The sequence below is a fragment of the Orcinus orca genome, chromosome 21 (assembly GCF_937001465.1).
Source record: "Orcinus orca chromosome 21, mOrcOrc1.1, whole genome shotgun sequence".
Classification (NCBI taxonomy): Eukaryota; Metazoa; Chordata; class Mammalia; order Artiodactyla; family Delphinidae; genus Orcinus; species Orcinus orca.
In genome coordinates, this window is record NC_064579.1 from 4,543,969 (window position 1) to 4,566,509 (window position 22,541).

Below are 22,541 nucleotides of genomic sequence, written 5' to 3' on the forward strand. Positions count from 1 at the left end.
TGGGATAGGCTATAGGAAACTTGATACACACTACAGAACTACTCAAATATTTTTGGAACTGCAAGTCCGAATACCTTAGGAAATGATATTAAGGGTGGGCCTAGGAAGAGAAGTGGTTGAAAATAAGCTGTATAAATATGTATAAAACCTGATTTCCTCTCCTAATCGATTGTTTCTGTTGTAAATTAAACTTGGCACACTAGATATTGGGAAACAGGTTTACACAATCCAAGATGTTCATTAGAACCCAGGAGGGAATGAAACCACCCAAAAGAATCAAAACTAACCATGTTGACAGCAGGGTGTTCCCAGCAAACAACCCAGACAATTTACTCTCTGTGAAGACAGCAGGCCATAAGCTCCGTATGTGGTCATAGATGTTGGAATAAGCTGTCAGATGCTCGATGCCTGATATGAAGGGGCACTAGACATGTGATGAAACAATTGAATATGGTAGATAGAGACATGGAAAAATTCAAAGTGCTAAAGCCTGAGGTCCCAAGGAATAGAGAGAGTGAAGAAAACAAAATGACAATATCCTCAGAGAGGTAGGAGAAAATATTTCACCCCAAAATAAGAACAGAGTGCTATTGAAAAAATAACACTCAGCAGATAACAGTTCCTGGAAGGTAAAAGCATGCTGAACCTATGTAAAAGCTCAAAAGAAAGTTCACAAGATAAAATTCCAGAAATCACACAAAAACTAAAATATAAACAAAAACGACAGGGAAATTTGAGAGATAAGAAATTCAATTAAAATAACAATATGGGTGATGCAATCTGAGTTCTTGTACAAATAAACATAGAAAATTGTGTTGAATAAATCACAAAACAATCCAAGAAGAATTCTCAGAATGATTTAAGTGGAGGTTCTGGACCAATATTAAAAAAAATCTGGTTTCTTATATATAAAGAAGATGCAGAATGGCATGGTCTTACCTAGTAACAATATTGGAGGTTGAAAGGCGATACAACAGTTACTTAAAAGGAGGAAAAGTGATTTCCAGCCTATAATTCTATACCCAGTCAGAACTATAAAATTGAGATTTTTTTTTGGTTGAAGCCATTTCTTTCCTCCCTATTGTGAATTGTCCTTCCTAATGTGTGAAACGAACCACACTTTTTAAAAAAAGAGACTCTAATCTCATCCCAAATGAAAATAATAGCCAGCCACAATCACAACCAAATTCATAAGGGGTAGTTGCCAAATACAGTGAACTTTCAGTCAGATCAAAAGATGGAACAACTATGTACGCTTCCTCAAACTGTATTCTTCTTGAGAACCACTATTAGGTCAAATACCACTAGATTTTGAAGCAACCAATTCCCGACTGTCAGTGGCTTAACATCACATATGTGCTTTGCTCAGGCAAAGACCGAGGTGGATGAAACTGCTGGTTGTTTCCCTTTCTAGCTTCAACACGGGGCCCCAAACTGTCCCCCACTAGTTTTTGAATCTAGACAGGAGTTAAGGGAAAAGAGTGTCTATATCATCCCCTCCTTGATGCTGCTGGCCCTGGACAGCTATCTCTCACAGACTTCTCTCTTGGAGAAGGAGCAAACATCATTCTTGGATAATTGGCCATTTCTTATAAAGCAAGTATAGCAACTGCCGGGCCATTACTGGTCCATGGCCTTTTAGGAATGGAGCCACACAGCTGGCGGTGAGCAGCGAGTAAGCGAAGCTCCATCTGTATTTACAGCCGCTCCCCATCGCTCACATTTCTGCCTGAGCTCCTCCTCCTGTCATATTGGTGGTGACATCAGATTCTCATAGGAGTGCAAACCCTACTGTGAACTGCACATGCGAGGGAGGGATCTAGGTTGTGCGCTCCTTATGAGAATCTAATGCCTGATGATCTGAGGAGGAGCTGAGGTGGTGATGCTAGCGCTGGGGAGCAGCTGCAAATACAGATTATCACTAGCAGAGAGGTTTGACGGCACAGAGACCATCATAAATCAGTTGCTTGTAGACTCATATCAAAACCCGATCAGTGAGTGGCAAGTGAAAACAAGCTCAGGGCTCCCACTGATTCTGCATTCTAGTGAATTGTATGATTATTTCATTATATATTACAAAGGAATAATAACAGAAATAAAGTGCATAATAAATGCAATGTGCTTGAATCATCTGAAACCATCCCCACACCCCAGTCCATGGAAAGCTTGTCTTCCATGAAACCAGTCCCTGGTGCCAAAAAGGTTGGGGACTGCTGAATTATAGTATAAGTCACCTATCCCCACCATTTGTTCAATAAAAGTTTGACACAAAAGAAATGAATGTATTCTAAAAGAAGAAGACTCCAAAAGGAATAAACATGAGGCATAAGAATGAATAGAAATATAGCATATAAGACATATACAGGATCCAAAGTGAGTTAAAAAACCATATTGATGTTGTTATATATTCATGGTCTGCCTCACAGGTGCCACCTATTGTTCTAAGAGCTTTACAGTATACCCTGTCTTTCCAGTTCTTTCTACAGTTCTGAGAGTGAGGACCATTGTCCCTCTCTTCAGATAGGAAGCAGAGACCTAGAGAGTTTAAATCATTATCCTAGGAAATCCTCCAGTAAGTTACAGCTTTAAAATTCTAACCTAAATAATACAACCCCAGAGATAACGTTCTTTAGCACTCACATGTCTACCCTTACACAGTCTGTTTATTAAAGATCCTGGAGGTGCTCAAGAAATAAACGCAAGAGAAAAATAAAGCCATTTTTAAAATGAAAGACATTGACAATAGAACGAGTGAATAACAGAATAGACACTGTGCTAAAACCCCAAGGTGATGTTATAGTCAGGGTTAAAGAAATAGAGAAAGCAATGACATAAAAATGATGGCAGAGAAAACCAAAACTGTGTAATGGTTAATTTTATGTTTCAACTTCCCTGGGCCACAGTGCCCAGATGGTTAGTCATATTTTCTGGGTGTTTCTGTGAGGGTGTTTTTGATAAGATTAAGAACTATATCAGTGGAGTTTGTGTAAAGCAGATGGTCCTCCGGAATGTGGGTAGACCTCATCCAATAGGTTGAAGTCCTGAATATAAGAAAAGGATGTAACTTCCCCTGAGTAAGACAGGACTCTCTAGCCAACTGGAACTGGAGCATCAACTCTCTCCATGTCTCCATCCCGCTAACCAGCCAGCCTCCATAACCATATGACCCAATTACTTGTAATACATCTAATTATAATAAGTATATGAAATGTATAAATATACACACATATACTATTGGTTCTGTTTCTCTGGGGAACCCTGACTAATAGAGTGTGAAAGATTGCTAATGGAAACTCAGGATAATCAATATTGTCATTCATGAATAAAATCACAACCAAAGTATTCCAACTTATGAAGGAAGAAAACTCTGTTGAAATAAAGAGGTCCTGAACTTGAAAATTTTCAAATTACAAAAAATCCTTATGAAAACCAGTGACACCAAGATACAATGTATTTTGGACTTTATCAATAAATAATGAATAATGCTATAGGCATCTTGGCCTCAAAGAAAGTCACCGACAAAGGTAGAAAAACTCAGACTGGAATTAGCCTTTGCCAAAATGTAGTGCTTGTAAGATAGTCAGAATGTCTAACTAGGGAGTAGAGAAAATGGCTTCTCCAGGGAGGTACACAATATCCCAGCAATTTGTTATCCAGTCAAGTTGCCATTATACTCCAAAAACGTGTGCTTTTTCAAAGACTTTGAGACAATATTACATAAGTCAGTAAAGAAAACAGGAACTGAATGAATTTAACAGATTTTGGTAGAAAACCACAGAATCATGGCAATAGTTTCAGAAATACCATTTGGCAATATTCAGTACACATTCATGGTAAATAGGAGGAATAGAAAACTTCCTTGATCTCATAAAGAGCATCTATTAGCATCCACAGCTAACGTAAAGAATGTAAATAACTGAATGCTTTGCTCCTGTTATGGACTGCAGGCTTGTGTTCCCCCAAAATTCATGTTTTGAAACCTTAACTTTCAATAGGACGGTATTAGGAGTTGAAGCCTTTGGAAAGTAATTAGGGTTAGATTATGTATGAGGGTGGGGCCCTCATGGTGGGATTAATGCTCTTATACAAAAAGGAAGAGGCACGGGATCCCTCTCTCTGCTCTCCATCACATGAGTGTACAGGAGATCTGCAAAGTAGGAAGAGTGGTGTCACCAGCCATCACATCTCCTGGTGTGTTGATCTTGAAGTTTCCAGCCTCTAGAAATGTCAGAAATACATGTTTGTGGTTTAAGCCACCTAGTCTATGGTATAGTTGTTATAGCCCCAAATGGAAGAAAACCACCCTGAGATTAGGGATAATGCAAGGCTGTTTGCCTTCACTACTTCCAGTCAACATTTTACTAGAGTTCTTAGGTAGTGCAAAAGGACAAAGAATAATAATAAAGGGTATAAATTTTTGAAAGGAAAAATAACCCTATTTCTTTAGTGATCTAACTCTCTACATAGAAAGTCCTAAAGAACCTCCATTAAGGCAATCCGGACTAATTAAGAGAGTCTAGCAAAGTCACAGGGAAAAAGAAAGATAAGATATTCATTTTCCCCAAATTGATCTGTAGATTCAGTGTAATCCCAATCAAAATTCCAGAAGACATTTTGTAGAAATTGATTCTCAAATTCATAAGGAGATGCAAATACCTAGAAGAGTCAAAGAGTTTTGAAAATTGAAAAAAAGAACAAGGTGAAGGACTTACATTGCTTTTTCTTAAGCGGCCAGATAGTAAATATTTCAGGCTTGTGGGGCATATGTTCTGTCGCAGCTACTTCACTCACCGTTTGCAGCGTGAAATCAGCATAGACAAACTATAAACAAATGGGAGTGGCTGTGTTCCAATAAAATATTTTTTTACAGACAGGTGGTTATACCATGGGCCGTCTTTTGCTGACCCCTGCTGTGGAGAAACATATCGTGTTTTTGGTATAAGGGTAGGCGTATAGGACAGTGGAGCACAATAGATGAGAAGTAGACCCAAGTGCTCTTGCCAAAATTATTATCCACAAAGGTGCTAAGGCCTTTGAAAAGTAAAGAATGATCTCTTCATCAAATGATGCAAGAAGATTGGATTTCCACGTGGAATAAAATGGGAATTGACCCTTATTCCAAAAACATGAATTAGAGCATAGTCAAGGCTAAACATAAAATTTCTAGTAGGGGACTTGGAAAAACCACATTAATGAGCCATAAGCCTGTGAAGAAATGTTCAACATCATTAATCACCCAAGAACTGTGAATTAAAACCTCAGTGAGATCTTGGTACAGACTGACAAGAATGCATGCAATGCAAAAGATTGACAATACCAAATACAGGCAAGAATGTGGAGCAATTGACATTCTTATTAGTTCTTGGAGAAAAAGCAGAATGATCAAACTACTTTAGAAAGTAATCTGGAACTTTTGTACTACTTTACACATATACAAGTATCATGCGGATCAGGTTTTCCAATTCTAAGTAACCAAGAAAGAATGAAAGACTATAACTGCCCAAAGACCTGTACATGGATATTCATAGCCACTATATTTACAATAGCTAAGATGATTAAATAATCCAAAGGATCATCAATAGTTAAATGTATAAACAAACTGTTGTGTGTTTCTAAAATGGCACACTTCGTAGCAATAAAAACAAATGGATCACTAATAATCACAGCAACACAGATGTGTGCTGAGTGAAAGAAGCCAGATATAGAAGAAGACATGCAATATGACTCCATTTGTGTGAAATTCTAGGGTAAGTTATTGTAACCTATGGTGAGAGAAAGCAGATCACTGGTTGCCTTGAGACTTGTAGGCTATTAACTTGGAAGAGGGTGATGGAAACATTATTTATTTTAGTGATGGAAATGGTTGCATGGGTGTAAATATTGCTACCAGTTCATGTAACTTTATTCTTAAAATAGATGCATTTTATTGAGGGTAGGCCACAATAAAGTTAATATAAATAATTACAAGTACAAAAATGATGATAAAATAGAGGTAACGTTAGGGGGAAAGTTGATGGGAATTTGTTTAGCTTGAAGGTTGGGGTGAGGGACCAAGAGGAAGGTTTTCAGAGGAAGGAACAAGGATTCTCCCTCATTTCAGTCACTTTTTTGAGGATTCTAATTCTCAAGAATATAAGGTGAAAGCTTCTGATTTGTTCCTAAAATTTTCATACAGAATCTCACCAGCTTATTTACTCAGTGGGCATCAATCCTCTTATTTCTCTAATATCTATAGCTTTATGTATTTGTATATGTATCTACCACCTAACTATCTATCTACCTATATCTCTCTATCTTTCTGTCTGTGTATCTATCTATAACTCTGTATGTGTGTGTGTGTGTGTCTGTATGTATATAATTATATAATGTACATGAAAATTACAAACAATGTAAAAATTTTTAAATGTTTTATTTAATTCATGTTCTCTGTTTTGCAGAAAAATTCTGGTGTGCTGTTGAAAAGAGTTCTGAAAATACAAGTCATTATGGATAAAGCCTTGGTATGCATTATTGATATATTTCATTGTATCTTTTTTGTATTTAAATTGAAAGGGGATATGTAAAAGAATCTTTATTTGCAATGCAGATATACGTCACTCTGTTCAAAATCTGTATCTCAGTATAGCAGTACATAAAAAATGTTGTCAATTGCCTTTCCATTGGCATGGGGGAATCAATACCAATATTTAATAGAAAGAATGTAAAATTTCATATATAAGGGAGGATTGTATTGCACTGTAATCTATTGGATTATAACTAGTTGCATATACTTCTGGATCCACCCAAAATTGTGGTGAAACTCTTCCTTAAATCAATTTCCATTTTAAAATAAGCTATTTCATTTATTACTCAATTGAAGATCCTTTTATTAAATATTATATTTTATAAGATTATTTTATGCTGTGTAATTGCTTGGGTTCTCTGTTGGAAATTCCATTTTTAAAAAATAGGAAGAATAATTCATAGGAACATATTTGATTATGGAACTTTTTGTTTATACAATTAGTTTTAGCAAAAACTTATGGGCAGGCAGCAAGTTAATGAAAAAACTTGCTTTGTCCATTATCACTAGTAATTTTGTATAAGTCTCTCAATGAGTTTCATGATGTTCTAGGTTTTTTGCATAAAAGGAAATATTCAGATCTTTAAATAGTTTTTATAAAAGTATTAACAGGGAATAATGATATGACACTAGCTCTGGGACCCCTGGGCCCTGCAACCAGACTCCAGGACCCAGCTCTGCCTACCAGTAGAGTGGCAGGAACCCCAGGACTTGGCTTCACCCACCAGTGGGAGGGCTACAGCCCTGGAGTCTTCTGGACCTTGACTCCATACAGCAGTGAGCCAGCACTATCCCCAGAGCCCCCTGGAGTTTCACAGTCAGCTGCCTTATGACCTGGTCCTGACAACCAGCAGCTGGGAGCCTGTGCCTGAGGCAGCACTGGCAACCACCTGAACCAGGGGCCAAGCAAACCCACCAGACTTCCCACATAGTCAGCCTGCCACAACAGGAAGACCCACACAGCCCACATTGGGGAACCACCTGAGTCTATACCACAGGTGAAGAGAGTGGAGAATGCTGTTGGAACACGCAGGAGGTCTCCTGCAAAAGGCCACTCTCCAGCATTAGGAAACACAACCAACTTATCAGGTACATAAACATACAAATACTAACTTAGGCAAAATGAGGCTACAGAGGAACACGTTCCAGATGGAGGAACAAGATCAAAGCCCACAAGAAGATCTAAGTGAAGTGGAGACAGGCAACCTACCTGAGAAAGAGGTCATGGTAGTGCTCGTAAAGATGATCAAAGAACTTGGCAGAAGAATGGATGCACAGAGCAAGAGCAATGTTAGAAATTTTGAGCAAAGAGTTAGAAAATATAAAGAATGACCAAACATAGATGAAGCATACAATAGCTGAAATGAAAAATACACTAGAAGGAATCAATAGTAGACTAAATGATACAGAAGAATGGATCAATGAGCTGGAAGACAGAGTAATGGAAATTACAGATGTGGAACAGGAAAAAGAATGAAAGGAAATGAGGACTGTTTAAGAGACCTCCGGGACAACGTCAAGCACACTAATACTTGCATTTTAGGGGTCCCAGAAGGAGAAGAGAGAGAGAGAGAGAAAGGAACTGAAAACATATTTGAAGACATAATAGCTGAAAACTTTCCTCACATGGGAAATGAAACAGATATCCAGATCCAGGAAGCCCAGAAAGTCCATATAGGATTAACCCAAAGATGAACATACCAAAACATATAGTAATAAAAATGACAAAAATTAAAGATGAAAAGAGAATATTGGAAGCAGGAAAAGGAAAACAACAAATAACATAAAAAGGAATTCCCATAAGGCTATCGGCTGACTTTACAGCAGTAACTCTGCAGTCCAGAAGGGAGTGGCACAATATATTTAACGTGTTGAAAGTGAAAAACCTACAACCAAGAATACAGTATGCAGCAAGGCTCTCATTCAAATTTGATACAGGGATCCAAATCTATACAGACAAGCAAAACCTAAAAGAGTTCAGCAACACAAAACCAGTGTTACAAGAAATGTCAAAACAATTTTGCTTAAGAAAAAAGCCAGGTCCAAAAACTGGAAACATAAAAATTATGAAAGAAAAAAGCTCACTAGTAAAAGCAAACGTACAGTAAAAGTAGGATATCATCTCACATGCAAAGCTGGAAGGAAGGTTAAAAGACTTATGTCTTTTAACAAAATCACCTATATCCAGAATAAGGAATAAGGAGATACATAAAGCAATTAGATGTAAAATAAGATATTAAAAACAGTGATTGTGAGGGGAGGAGAGTATTCATGCATGGTTGTTAAAATGTGTTTGAAATTAAGAGATCAGCAACTTAAAACAGTCATTCATATCTATATATCTATATCTTTATAAAAACCTCGCAGTAACTGCAAACCAAAAACCTATACTAGATACACATACACAAAAGTAAAAGGAATCCAAACATAACACTAAAGATAGTCTTCAAATCATATGAAAAGGGAACAAAAGAAGAAGAAAGGAACAAAAAAGACTTACTAAAAACAAGTCCAAAACAATTAGCAAAATGGAAATGAGAACACACATATCAATAATTACTTTAAATGTAAATGGACTAAACGCTCCAATAAAAAAAGAAATAGAGTGGTTGAATGGATACAAAAACAAGACCCGTATGGCCTGCAAGACTGTCACTCCAGATCTAAAGACACACAGACTGAAAGGGAGGGGATGGAAAAAGGTATTCCGTGCAAAAACAAATCAAAAGAAAGACAGGTTAGACATACTTATATCTGACAAAATAGTTTTTAAAAAGAGACTGTTACAAGAGACAAAGAAGGACACTACATAATGATCAAGGCATCAATCCAAAAAGAAGATATATCGATTGTACATATACATGCACCCAGCATAGGAACACCTCAATCTGTAAAGCAAATATCAATGGACATAAAGGGAGAAATTGACAGTAACACAATAACAGTAGGCAATTTAGTGCCCCACTTGCATCAGTGAACAGATCATCCAGACAGAAAATCTGTAAGGAATAAAAGGCCGTAAGTGACACATTTGACCAAATGGATATATTGGTCATTCCATCCAAAAGCTGCAGGATGCACATTCTTTTCAACTGCACATGGCACATTGTACAGGATAGATCACATGCTAGACTATAAAACAAGCCTCGGTAAATCTGAGAAAATTGAATTCATATCAAGCATCTTTTCTGACCACAATGCTATGAGACTAGAAATGAACTACAAGAAAACTACTGCAAAAGACCCCCAGACACATGGAGGCTACACAATATGCTACTAAACAACCAATGGGTCACTGTAGAACCAAAGAGGAAATAAAAACTTCCTGGAGACAAATGAAAAGCAAAACACAGTGATCCAGAAATCTGAGACACAGCAAAAGCAATTCTGAGAGAGAGGTTTATAGAGACACTAGCTTGTCTCAGAAAACATGAAAAATCTCAAACAACCTAACCTTACAGCCAAGGGAATTAGTAAAAGAAGAACAAATAAAACTCAAAATTAGTAGAAGGAAAGAAAGCATAAGGAGAACAGAAGAGAAATAAATGAAATAGGTATAAAAGAACAATAGAAAAGACCAATGAAACTAAGAGCTGAATCTTTGAAAAGATAAACAAAATTGATAAAACTTTAGGCAGACTCATCAAGGAAAAGGAGAGAGGGCCCATATCAGTACAATCAGAAATGAAAGAGAAGTTACAACTGACACCACAGAAATACAAAAGATCATAAGAGACTACAGTGAACAACTGTATGCCAATAAAATGTACAACCTAGAAGACATGGACAAATTCTTAAAAATGTTCAATCTCCTAAGACTGAACCAGGAAGAAATAGAAAATAAGAACAGAACAATTGCCAGTAATGAATTTGAATCAGTAATTTTTAAACTCCCAGCAAACAAAAGTCCAGGACCAGATGGCTTCACAGGTGAATTCTGCCAAACAGTTAAGAGAAGAGTTAGCATCTGTCCTGCTCAAATGATTCCACAAAATTGGAGAGGAAAGAACCCTTCTGAACTTACTCTGCGAGAGTAAGCATCACCCTGGTATGAAAACCAGACAAAGATATCACAAAAAAGGAAAATTACAGGCCAATACCACTGATGGACATACATGCAAAAGTCCTCAACAAAATATTAGCAAACCAATTCCAACAAGGCATTAAAAGGGTCATACACCATGATTAAGTGGAATTTATCCCAGGGATGCAAGGATTTTTCAATATCCACCAAAAAATCAGTGTGTTACACCTACAGATAGCCAACAGCCACATAAAAAAACAGATGTTCATCTCAAAAGATGCAGAAAAAGCTTTTGACAAAATACAACCTCTATTTATGAGAAAAACTCTCCAGAAAGGGGGCATAGAGGGAACATACCTCAACATAATAGAGCTCATATTAGCACAAACCCACAGCTAACATCATACTTCATGGTGAAAAGCTGAAAGCACTTCCTCTAAGATCAGGAACAAGACGAACATGTCCTTGCTCACAACTTTTATTCCACATAGTATTAGAAGTCCTTGCCGCAGCAATCAGGCAAGAAAAAGAAATCAAATCAATCCAACTTGGATAGGAAGAAGTAAAATAGTCACTGTTTGCAGATGACATGATACTATGCATAGAAAATCCTAAAGACACCGCCAAAAACTAGGAGAGCTCATCAATGTATTTCATAAGGTTTCTGGATGCAAAATTAATATACAGAAATCAGTTGCATTTCTATAGACTAACAGTGAACTATCAGAAGGAAAAATTAAGAAAACTATCTCCTTTTACCACTACATGTAAAAGAATACTCCCTAGGAATAAATCTAACTGAGGAGGTGAAAGACCTGTACACAAACAGATGGAAACATACACTGTTTCCATAGATTGGAGGAATTACTATTGTTAAAATGACCATACTATCCAAGGCAATCTACAGATTCAATGTAATCCCTATCAAAATACCAATGGCATTTTTCACAAAACTAGAAAAAATAATTCTAAAGTTTGTATGGAAACAAAAAAGACTGCGAATAGCCAAAGCAGTGCTGAGGAAGAAGAACAGAGAGAGGCATCACACTTCCTGACTGTAGACTATACCACAAATCTGCAGTAATCAAAATAGTATGATACAGGAACAAAAACAGACACATAGATCACTGGAAGAGAATAAAGAGCCCAGAAATAAACTCATGCACTTATGGTCAATTAATCTACAACAAAAGAGGCAAGAATGTACAATGGAGAAAAAAACAGTCTTTTCAATAAGTGGTGCTGGGAAAACAGGACAGCTACATGTAAAAGACTGAAATTAGAACATTTTCTCACACAATATAGAAAAATAAACTCACAATGGATTAAAGACTTCATGTAAGGCAGGAGAGCATAATACTCCTAGAAGAAAATATAGGCAGAAAACTCTTTGTCGTAAATCATAGCAATGTTTTTTTGTTTTGTTTTGGTTTGGTTTTTTTCATCTGTCTCCTTGGGCAAAGAAAACAAAAGAAAAAAATAAACAAATGGTCCCTAATTAAAGTTAAAAGCTTTTGCCCACCAAAGGAAACCATAAACAAATGTAAAGTGAACCTACTGAATGGGAGAAAATAGTTGCAAATTATATGACTGATAAAGGATTAACATCCAAAATATATAAATAGCTCATACAACTCAATATCAAAAGACAACCCGATTAAAAAAAAAAATGGGTAAAAGAACTGGATAGACATTTTTTCCCAAGAAGACCTGCAGATGGCCAACAGGCACATGAAAAGATACTCAACATCACTGATTATCAGAGAAATGCGAATCAAAACCACAATGAGATGTCACCTCACACCTATCAGAATGGCTATCATCAAAAAGGCCACAAATAACAAATGTGGTTAAAAAGGAACCCTTGTACACCTGTTAGAGGGAATGTAAATTGATGTAACCACTGTAGAAAACAGTATGGCAGTTCCTCAAAAAATTTAAAATAGAACTAACATATGATGCAGCAATTATACTCCTGGTTATATATTTGAAAAAAATGAAAATATTAATTGGAAACATACATGCACCCCAGTGTTCATAGCAGCGTTATTTACAATAACGAAGGTATGGAATCTACCTAAATACCCATCAACATATGAATGGATAAAGATGTGATACACACACGCGCACACACACACACACACACACACACACACAATGGAATACTACTCAACCATAAAAAGTAATGAAATTTTGCCATTTGCAACAGGATGGATAAACTTGGAGGCTCTGTTATGCTAAGTGAAATAAGTCACGGGGAGAAAGACAAATATGTATGATACCATTTATATGTGGTATCTAAAAAATAAAGGAAACTAGGAATATAACAAAAATGTAACAGACTCACAGATATAGAGAATAAAGTAGTGGTTACCATTGGGAAAAGGGAATGGGGAGTGGCACAATAGAGGTAGGGATTCAGAGGTATCCACCATTATGTATAAAGCAAATAAGCTACAAGGATATATTGCACAACACAGGGAATATAGCCAATATTTTATAACAACTATAAGTGAAGTATAACCTTTAAAAATCGTGAGTCACTGTGATGTACATCTGTACCTTATATAATATTGTACATCAACTGTACTTCAATAATATATTTTTTTAAATGTAAACATGTTTCATCAGTAAAATCCTGTGTAACCCCTTATGATATTACTGTAGTCTGTCTTATTTCTTCTTGTGTAATCAACCACAAAATAAATTATTTTACATTAAATATCCAATTGTTTTTTAAAGAAATTAAGGAAAGGAAAAACATATTTCATATTTACTATTTCCAAACTCTACATTTCTTCTCCTTCTCACAGGTTGGTTTTTCTGATATTTCTGTTTAACCTGTAGTAATTCATTTGAATTCAGTTTTTGTTCATCTGAAAGTATCTTTATTTTATCTCTATTTTTAAATATTGTATTTGGAAACAGGAATAGGAATAATACAAAGAACAGCTATATTCTCTCTACTCAGATTTATTAATACTGTTTCCCTTTGTTACTTGTGCTGTCTCCATGTGAAAGTAAGTTGTAAATTGCATTTGTAGCTTTTTTTTCAGTGTGCATTTACATAGAATAAAATCATATATATCCACAATCAAGTTATCCATCTAAGTAAAAATAACATCATTGAAATACTTTTTATCAAGTTTACAATCAAGTTTACTTGATTGCATTGTGGTTGGATGATGTGAGCTAAGTGATACTGTGTTTTATATTCCGATGTTTTATGGCCTAATATGAGTCAATTTATATAAAACTTTCAGGTATACTTTAAAAATATCCCTCTCATTTTTTATATAAGCTTGTATATATGCATATTATATCAAAGCTTGCTTGAGTTTTTAAAACCTTTAATATTTTTGCTGTAAATTTGCTGCTTGTTGTAAATTTGTCAGCTTGAGCTATTAACGGTTATGAGAACTATGTAAAAATCCCTCACTATGATTGTAATTTTCTATATCTAAATTTGTTAAATTATATATGTGTGTGTGTGTATATATATATATATGTATATATATAGTTGCTCTACCATTAATTATAAGTAAGCTTAGAAATATGTGTGCACACAAAATTAGAAATGTTTCAGTGAAAAATGTTGTGATTTTTTTCCCTTGAATGAAGACATGTTCTTGAAATTGTTCACTATGTAGTGCTCAGAGCTCTGTGTTTAGAAAGTACATGTTTTTCTCCAGGATATACAGTCATGTTGTCTTATGGGAATGAAGACAAAAGATGGCAACACAGTTGAGCAGGCAAAAAAGACTTAGGAGTTTAGTTAGAGATTTGAGTCCTGGTTCTTACCCTTATTAGTTATGCAGTCTTGGAACCTTAACTTTTGATCCTAAATAACTACATGCATAAAGAAGAAGATACTCATCACCATCACATTTTAATATGTAATGTCCCTAGGCTTAAATCTAGAACTTACTAAGCATGTGATAAGTCTTAATTCTGCTTTTGTCCTTTCACTTGAGCACTGCATTATTTTAACATTTTTATACCCATTGAAATGTGGTAGTTTAGTCATTTTTATTAGTGATTAAAAAACAAAATTTGCCTTTCAGTATGATTATATGGGCTCTGAAGTGGCACTTGCATCTGAGAAAGTTGTCCATACCTTTAGTCTCATCAACACTGTGAGTATTTATGTTTCATATTTAAATAAGAAACATTCATATTAATACAGTAGCATTGTTTGAATAAATAGCATATGCACTTTTATAAACTATGTAGTCCTACCAACTAGTTTCTTCCACCGATGGATTTCATCTCTAAAAATTAGTAAATCGAATATATTAGCATTACATAGAGAAATATAGTGTTATATTTATGATTACCTAAAACCATATATCATGTATCTTCTGTTTTCAGATGTATTCTCAGCTTAAAGTGTTGGTTACATTAAGTTCTCTGGAGCTCTGGTCAGATCAAAATAAGATTTCAACTAATGGGGATGCTAATGAAGTTCTACAAAGATTTGTGTCATGGAGAGAAAAATTTTTACTTCAAAGGTCCCATGATATGCCATACTTATTAATGTAAGTGATTTATTTTCATTGGTATAAAGTTTATCAAATTACTTGTAAGTTAACCATGAAAATTATATACAAAATTTATTATTTATGATGACAAGACATCTCAAAAATAGATTATGTGGGTACTGTGTTGGCAAAATGCAAGCTGTAAAAATCTAATAAAATGTAAGACACGAAAGCATTGTAGGCCATTATCCTCAGAGTGGGCTGCTTACCTATGGAAATTTAAAGAACTGATAATATGTAAAGCCTCGGGAAAACATAGGGCCTCTATGGTTTTAAAGATTTTCTCAGAGGTAGATAATTGAAACCAGCATTTTAACATTAAATAAAGCATACATTAGTTAACAGAATGCAATAATTGCATGTAAAGCTGGTTACACTGGAAAACATAAGTATGGTAATGTGGTGACCTAATGGTATTTCTATCCTGATCTAAAGTGTAGCTGTTTAACTGCTTGTAACTGTCACGAGTAACTGTAACTGTCACGAGTCTTTATATAGATTTTTATTTTACTAGTTTGATTATTTTCGATGGAAAAAACAGAAACACGATTCTGAAGATCTTAAGCAATATGGAATACATTTATGAATCTCTGGGTGTCTCTGTGGAATTTAAGGTCAGGCTTGGGGATGGAGAGCAGCATTAACTAAGGACTGAAATGTGTGAGGACACAACACATCCCATCTCTCTTTTTCCTAGTGACTGTGCTGCATATTGTCTTTCTCATTCTGTCCTCCAATCCAACACTTTTCATGCAGTCTAAGGTTTTACAACCTGCGAATCATGGCAGTAATCTACCCTGACTTTTATGTCTTTGCATTATATCCATCCAGTGTTGACAACAGTGGTGATTAATTTCTGGAAGGATTAGGCACTGCTGGATTTTAAGCTGTGTATCATACGATGCTAAAGTTGCCTTTAGAACTTAATTTTGTAGGCACCATGGGAGATTACCCAAATACAAAATGATTGAAAGCATTAGACATGATACATAATATTCACGTCTAAAAGAAAGCAGCAGCATTATTGAGGAATCCAATTCTTAAAAGATCATTAAGTTTTTAAAAATTTAAAGTGCGTTTATCCACAAGAAAAATTTTATTATTTAGTTATAGGGACCATCCTAATTATGTAGGAGCAACATATCATGGAATGGCATGCGATCCAAAGTTTGCTGCAGGAATCGCTCTGGTAAGCATTTTATTCCCATCTCTCCAGTAACTATATCACAGTTTGAAATTTAATATCCACTTCAAGGAACAGAAGTACATATAGTGTATCTACCATTTTATTAAATTAATATTTTTTATAGTGCTTTATTTTTTTATTTTTAATTTTTTTGCGGTACACAGGTCTCTCACTGTTGTGGCCTCTCCCATTGCGGAGCACAGGCTCCAGACGCGCAGGCTCAGCGGCCATGGCTCACGGGCCCAGCCGCTCCGCGGCATGTGGGATCTTCCCGGACCGGGGCACGAACCCGTGTCCCCTGCATCGGCAGGCGGACTCTCAACCACTGCGCCACCAGGGAAGCCCTACAGTGCTTTATTTTTTACTTTAATCCTCAAGTGTTATCATTTTTAAACGGTTTTTTTATTGTGGTAAAATACATATCACATAAAATTGACCATCTTAACAATTATAAGTGCACTGTGCAGTAGTGTTGTCTATTTACATTGTTGTGAAACAGATGTTTAGAACTTTCACCTTGCTTAAATGAAAGTCTGTACCCTTTGACCAACGAGGCCCCATATTCCACACCTCTACCCTCTGGCAACCACCATTCTACTGCCTGCTTCTGTGAGTATGATATTTTTAGATCCCACATATAAGGTGGATCATAAAATATTTGTTTCTCTGTGTCTGGCTTATTTCTCTTAAAATAATACATCCAGGTTCATCCATATTTTTGAAATGGTGGGATTTCATTCTATGTATTGCTGAATAATATTTCATGATATTTATATACATATATATTTATATGAATTATATATATAAATCCTATCATAGTATACATTTATCCATATATAGAAACATTCTCTTTATGCATTCATATGTCAATGACCACTTAGTCTGGTTCCATATCTTGGCTATTATGAATAATGCTGCACTTTACATGGGAGATGGGAGTGCAGATATCCCTCGGAGATAGAGTTCAGTTACTTTGTACATTTACCCAGAAGTGGGTTTGCTGGGTCATATGGTATTTCAGTTTTAATATTATGAGGAATCATTATACTGATGTCCATAGTGGTTGCACCATTTTATAATCCCACCAGCATTTCACAGAATATATTTTATTCATTACAGCCTCACTAACAGTTGTTTTTTTTGTTGTTGTTAGCTATTGTAATAGGTATGAGGTGATATCACATTGTGGTTTTGACTGTATTTTTTTGTGTGTGTGTGGTATACGGGCCTCTCCCATTGCGGAGCACAGGCTCCGGACGCGCAGGCTCAGCGGCCATGGCTCATGGGCCCAGCCGCTCCGCGGCACGTGGGATCCTCCCGCACCAGGGCACAAACCCGTGTCCCCTGCATCGGCAGGCAGACTCCCAATCACTGCGCCACCAGGGAAGCCCCTTGACTGTATTTTTATGATCACTAGTGATATTGAGCATCTATTCATATGCTTTTTGGTGTTTTGTATATCATCTCTGGAGAAATATTTATTCAAGACCTTAGCCCATTTTTTAATTGGATTATTTGATTTTCTTGTTGTTGAGCTATAGGAGTTCCTTTTTTTTTTTGTAACTTTGCATTGCCTTCATCCAGTTCCCCCTCCTCTCAACCCCCGCTCCCAGTACCCACAAATCTAGTCTCTTTTGTATGAGTTTATTTGTTTGTTTTGAATTATAATTGACCTACAACACTATGTTAGTTTCTTTAACACAACGTAGTAATTCGATATTTCTATACACTTCAAAATGATCACCACAATAACTCTAGAAATGACATGTCAGCATACAAAGATATTACATAGTTATTGACTGTATTCCCCAAACTACATTTTGTGCCCGTGACTCATTTATTTTGCAGTTGGAAGTTGTATCTCTTAATCTATTTCACCTTTTTCTTTCCTTACCCAAACCCCTCCACTCTGGCTGCCACCTGTTTGTCCTCTGTATCTGTAACTCTGTTTCAGCAATTTTTTTAATAATAATTCGTTTCTTAAAAAATATTTACTTATTAGGTTGCACTGGGTCTTAGTTGCGGCAGGCAGGCTCCTTAGTTGTAGCCCCCGGGGTCCTTAGTTGCAGCTTGCCAGCTCCTTAGTTGCGGCACACAGGCTCCTTAGTTGCAGCATTCGAATTCTTAGTTGCAGCATGCATGTGATATCTAGTTCCCTGACCAGAGATTGAACCGGGCCCCTTGCATTGGGAGCCCAGGGTCTTATCCACTGTGCCACCAGGGAAGTCCCTGTTTCTGCTTTGTTATGCTTTTTCATTTGTTTTTAGATTCCACATATAAGTTAAATTGTACAGTATTTGTGTTTCTCTGTCTGACATGTTATACTTACTGTTATATGCTCTAGGTCCATCCATGTTGTCTCAAATGGCAAGATGTCCTTTATTATGGCTGTGTAGTATTCCAGTGTGTGTGTGTGTGTGTGTGTGTGTGTGTGTGTGTGTGTGTATACATATATTTATTCTTTATCCATTCTTTTATTGATGGACACTTAGGTTGCTTCCATACCTTGACTATCATAAATAATGCTGCAATGAACATAGGGGTGCATATATTTTTTCCTTTAGTGCTTTTGTTTTCTTATGGTGAATACCAAGGAGTGGAATTGTTGAATCATATGGTAATTTTATTTTTAATTTTTTGAGGAATCTCTGTACTGTTTTCCATAGTGGCAGCGTGAACTGACATTCCCACAAGGAGTGCACAAGAATTCCCTTTTCTCCACATCCTCAACAATAGTTGTGGGTTGTTTTTATTTGATAATGGCAGTTCTCTCACGTGTGAGATGATATCTCATTCCGGTTTTGATTTGCATTTCCCTGATGATTAGTGATGTTTAGGAATGTTTTCATGTGCCCGTTGGCCATATGTATGTCTTCTTTGGAAAAATGTCTATTCAGATCCTCTGCTCATATTTTAATTGGGTTGGCTTTTTCAGTGTTGAGTTGTGTGTGTTCTTTGTGTAATTTTAATATTAACCCCTAATCAGCTATATAATTTGCAATTATCTCCTCCCATTCAGTAGGTGTCCTGTTAGTTTGGTTAATAGTTTTCTTTACTCTGCAGAAGCTTTTTAAGTGTGATGTAGTCTAATTTGTTTATTTTTCCCTTTTGTTTTTCTTGTCAAAGGAGACAGATAAAAAAAGTTACTAAGATGTCAAAGAGCTTATTGCCTGTGTGTTCTTCCAGAAGTTTTATGTTTTCAGGTGTTACATTCAAGTCTTTAAACTGTTTTGAATTTATTTTTGTGCAGGATGTAAGAGAATAGTCCAGTTTGATTCGTTTGCATGTAGCTGTCCAGTTTTCCCAACATTATTTCTTGAAGATGCTGTCTTTTCCCTATTATATATTCTTGCCTCCTTTACCAGAGATTAATTGCCCATATAATTGTGGGTTCATTTCTGAGCTCTCTATTCTATTCTATGCCAGTGAACTATGGGTCTGTTTTTGTCCCAGTACCATACTGTTTTGATTACTTTAGCTTTGTAGTAAAGTTTAAAATCAGGCAGTGTGGTACCTCTAACTTTCTTCTTTCTTAAGATTGTTTTGGCTATTCAGGCTCTTGTGTTTCCATAATCATTTTGGAATTGTTTACTCTGGTTCTGTAAAAAATGCCGTTGGTATTTTGATAGGAATTGCAGTGAATCTGTACTGTCTTGTGCTATATGGTTATTTTAACAATATTCATTCTTCAAATCTTTAAATACAGTATATAATTTCATCTATTTGAGCTGTATTCGGTTTCTTTCATCAGTGTCACGGTTTTCCAAGGATAGGTCTTTTTTCTCCTTCGCTAGATTTATTCATAGATATTTTAATCTTTGTGATGTGATTGTAAATGGGATGTTTTTCTTAATTTCTCTTTCAGATAGTTTGTTGTTAGTTTATAGAAATGCAACATAGTTCTGTAAATTAATTTTTATCTGGCAACTTAAGCATGTTCATTGGTGACCTCTAGTAATTTTGGGGGTCTGTCTTCAGGATTCTGTCTATACAGTATCATGTCACCTGCAAACAGTGTGACCATTTTACTTCTTCCCTTCAAATATGGATTTTTAAATTTCTTTTTCTTGTCTGATTGCTGTGGCAAGGACTTTCAATACTATGTTGAGTAAACGTAGTAAGAGTGGGCATCCTTATCCCATTCCTGATCTTAAAGGAAATACTTCCAGATTTTCACAACTGAGCTGTGGGCATGTCATATATAGCCTTTATTATGTTGAGGTATGGCCCCTGTATACCCACTTTGTGGTGAGTTTTTATCATAAATGGATGTTGAATTTTGTCAAAGGCTTTTTCTGCCTCTGTTGAGAGGATTGTATCATTTTTCTTTTTGAAATTTTAAAGTGGTGTATCACATGGATTGATATGTGGATACTGAACCATCCTTTCACCCCTGGGATAAATCCTACTTGATCATGGTGTATGATTTTTTTAATGCATTGTTGAATTCAGTTTGCTAATCTTTGATAATATAGGAGTTCTTATACTTTGAATATTAACCCCTTATCAGATGAATGATTGGCAAATATTTTCTTCCCTTCTGTAGATTGCCTTTACATTCTGTTGATTGTGCCTTTTGAAGAACAAAGGTTTAAGTTTGGCTTAGTCCTGTTTGTCTATTTCTGCCCCTGAGGTCAGTGATTTTTGCGTCATATCCACAAAATCTTCGTCAAACCCAATATTGTGAAGTTTTTCCCCATGTTTTCCTCCAGGAGTTTCACAGTTTGCTGTCTTACATTTAGATCTTTATATCATTTTGAGTTAATTTTTGTATATGGTGTAATATAAGGGTCCTACTCTTTCTTTCGTATGTGGATACTTAATTTTCCCATCACCATTTCTTGAAGAGACAGTCTTTTCTCCATTGAGTATTCTTGTTGAAGAAACTGTCCTTTTCCCCATTTTGTGGTCTTGGCACCCTTGTCATAGGTCATTTGACCATATACATGATGTTTTATTTATAGGCTCTCTATTGTATTCAATTTATATATCTTTATGCCAATACCACACTCTTATGATTACTAGAGCTTTGTAATATGTTTTAAAATCAGGAAATCTGAGTCTTCCTACTTTGTTCTTCTTTTTCAAAAAATTTATGCATATTCATGTCCCTTGAGATTCCATACGAATTTTGAGATTATTTGTTTCTATTCTTGCCCCCCAAGTGCTATTGGGATTGTGGTAGGGATTTCATTGAATCTACAGATTGCTTTGGGTGGTAATGACATCTTAACAATGTTAAGCCTTTCAGTCCATGATTGTGGAATGTCTTTCCACTTATTTGTGTCTTCTGTACTTACTTTCAGCCATGTTTTGCAGTGTCTATGTGCAAGTATTTCATCTCATTAGATAGGTTCAATCCTAAGTGTTTTGCTCTTTTTAATGTTATTGTAACTGAAATCATTTTGTTATATTTTTTCAGATTGTTCATTATTAATGTATAGAAACAATCAATTGTGCTGATTTTGTATCCTGCAACTTTGCTGAATTCATTTATTAGTTCTCAGTTTCTTTTATGTGGAATATTTGTGGATTTCTACATATGGGACCATATCATCTGCAAATGGAAATAATTTTACTTTCTTCTTTCCAAGATAGAAGCCTTTCATTTATTTTATTGCTTAATTGCTCTGGTTTGATCTTCCTATACTATATTAAACAGATGTGGCAAGAGTGAGTACCCTACCTTGCTCATAATATTAGAAGAAAAACATTCAGGATTTCACCATTGAGTGTAATGTTAGTTATGTTCTTTTCTCCATGCTCTGTGTTATGTGGAAGTTGTTTTCTTTTTTTTTAATTAATTAATTTATTTATTTATTTTTGGCTGCATTGGGTCTTTGTTGCTGCACGCAGGCTTCTCTAGTTGCAGCGAGCAGGGGTTACACTTCATTGCAGTTTGCGGGCTTCTCGTTGCAGTGGCTTCTTTTGTTGTGGAGTACGGGCTCTAGGTGCATGGGCTTCAGCAGTTGTGACACACAGGCTCAGTAGTTGTGGCTCGTGGGCTCCAGAGCGCAGGCTCAGTAGTTGTGGCAAATGGACTTATTCCGTGGCATGTGGAATCTTCCCAGACCAGGGCTTGATTCTTAACCACTGTGCCACCAGGGAAGTCCCGAGGTTGTTTTCTTACATTCCTAGTTTGTTGAGGATTTTTAATCATAAAAAGGGTATTGACTTGTGTATGCTTTTTTGTTTTTTATTTTAGTCATGTGAGCCTTATCTCTTATT

The 22,541-nt window shown here is 36.0% G+C and overlaps 1 protein-coding gene across 1 annotated transcript in view; it reads left to right on the forward strand.

The window, feature by feature from the left end:
- LOC101287456 (A disintegrin and metallopeptidase domain 3-like) overlaps nt 1–22,541 on the forward strand; it is a 122,844-nt gene that overhangs the window by 35,836 nt on the left and 64,467 nt on the right. The window contains 4 exon segments of the mRNA XM_049704191.1: nt 6,438–6,500; nt 14,651–14,722; nt 14,958–15,124; nt 16,235–16,316. Coding sequence (XP_049560148.1) covers nt 6,438–6,500; nt 14,651–14,722; nt 14,958–15,124; nt 16,235–16,316 — 384 coding nt within the window.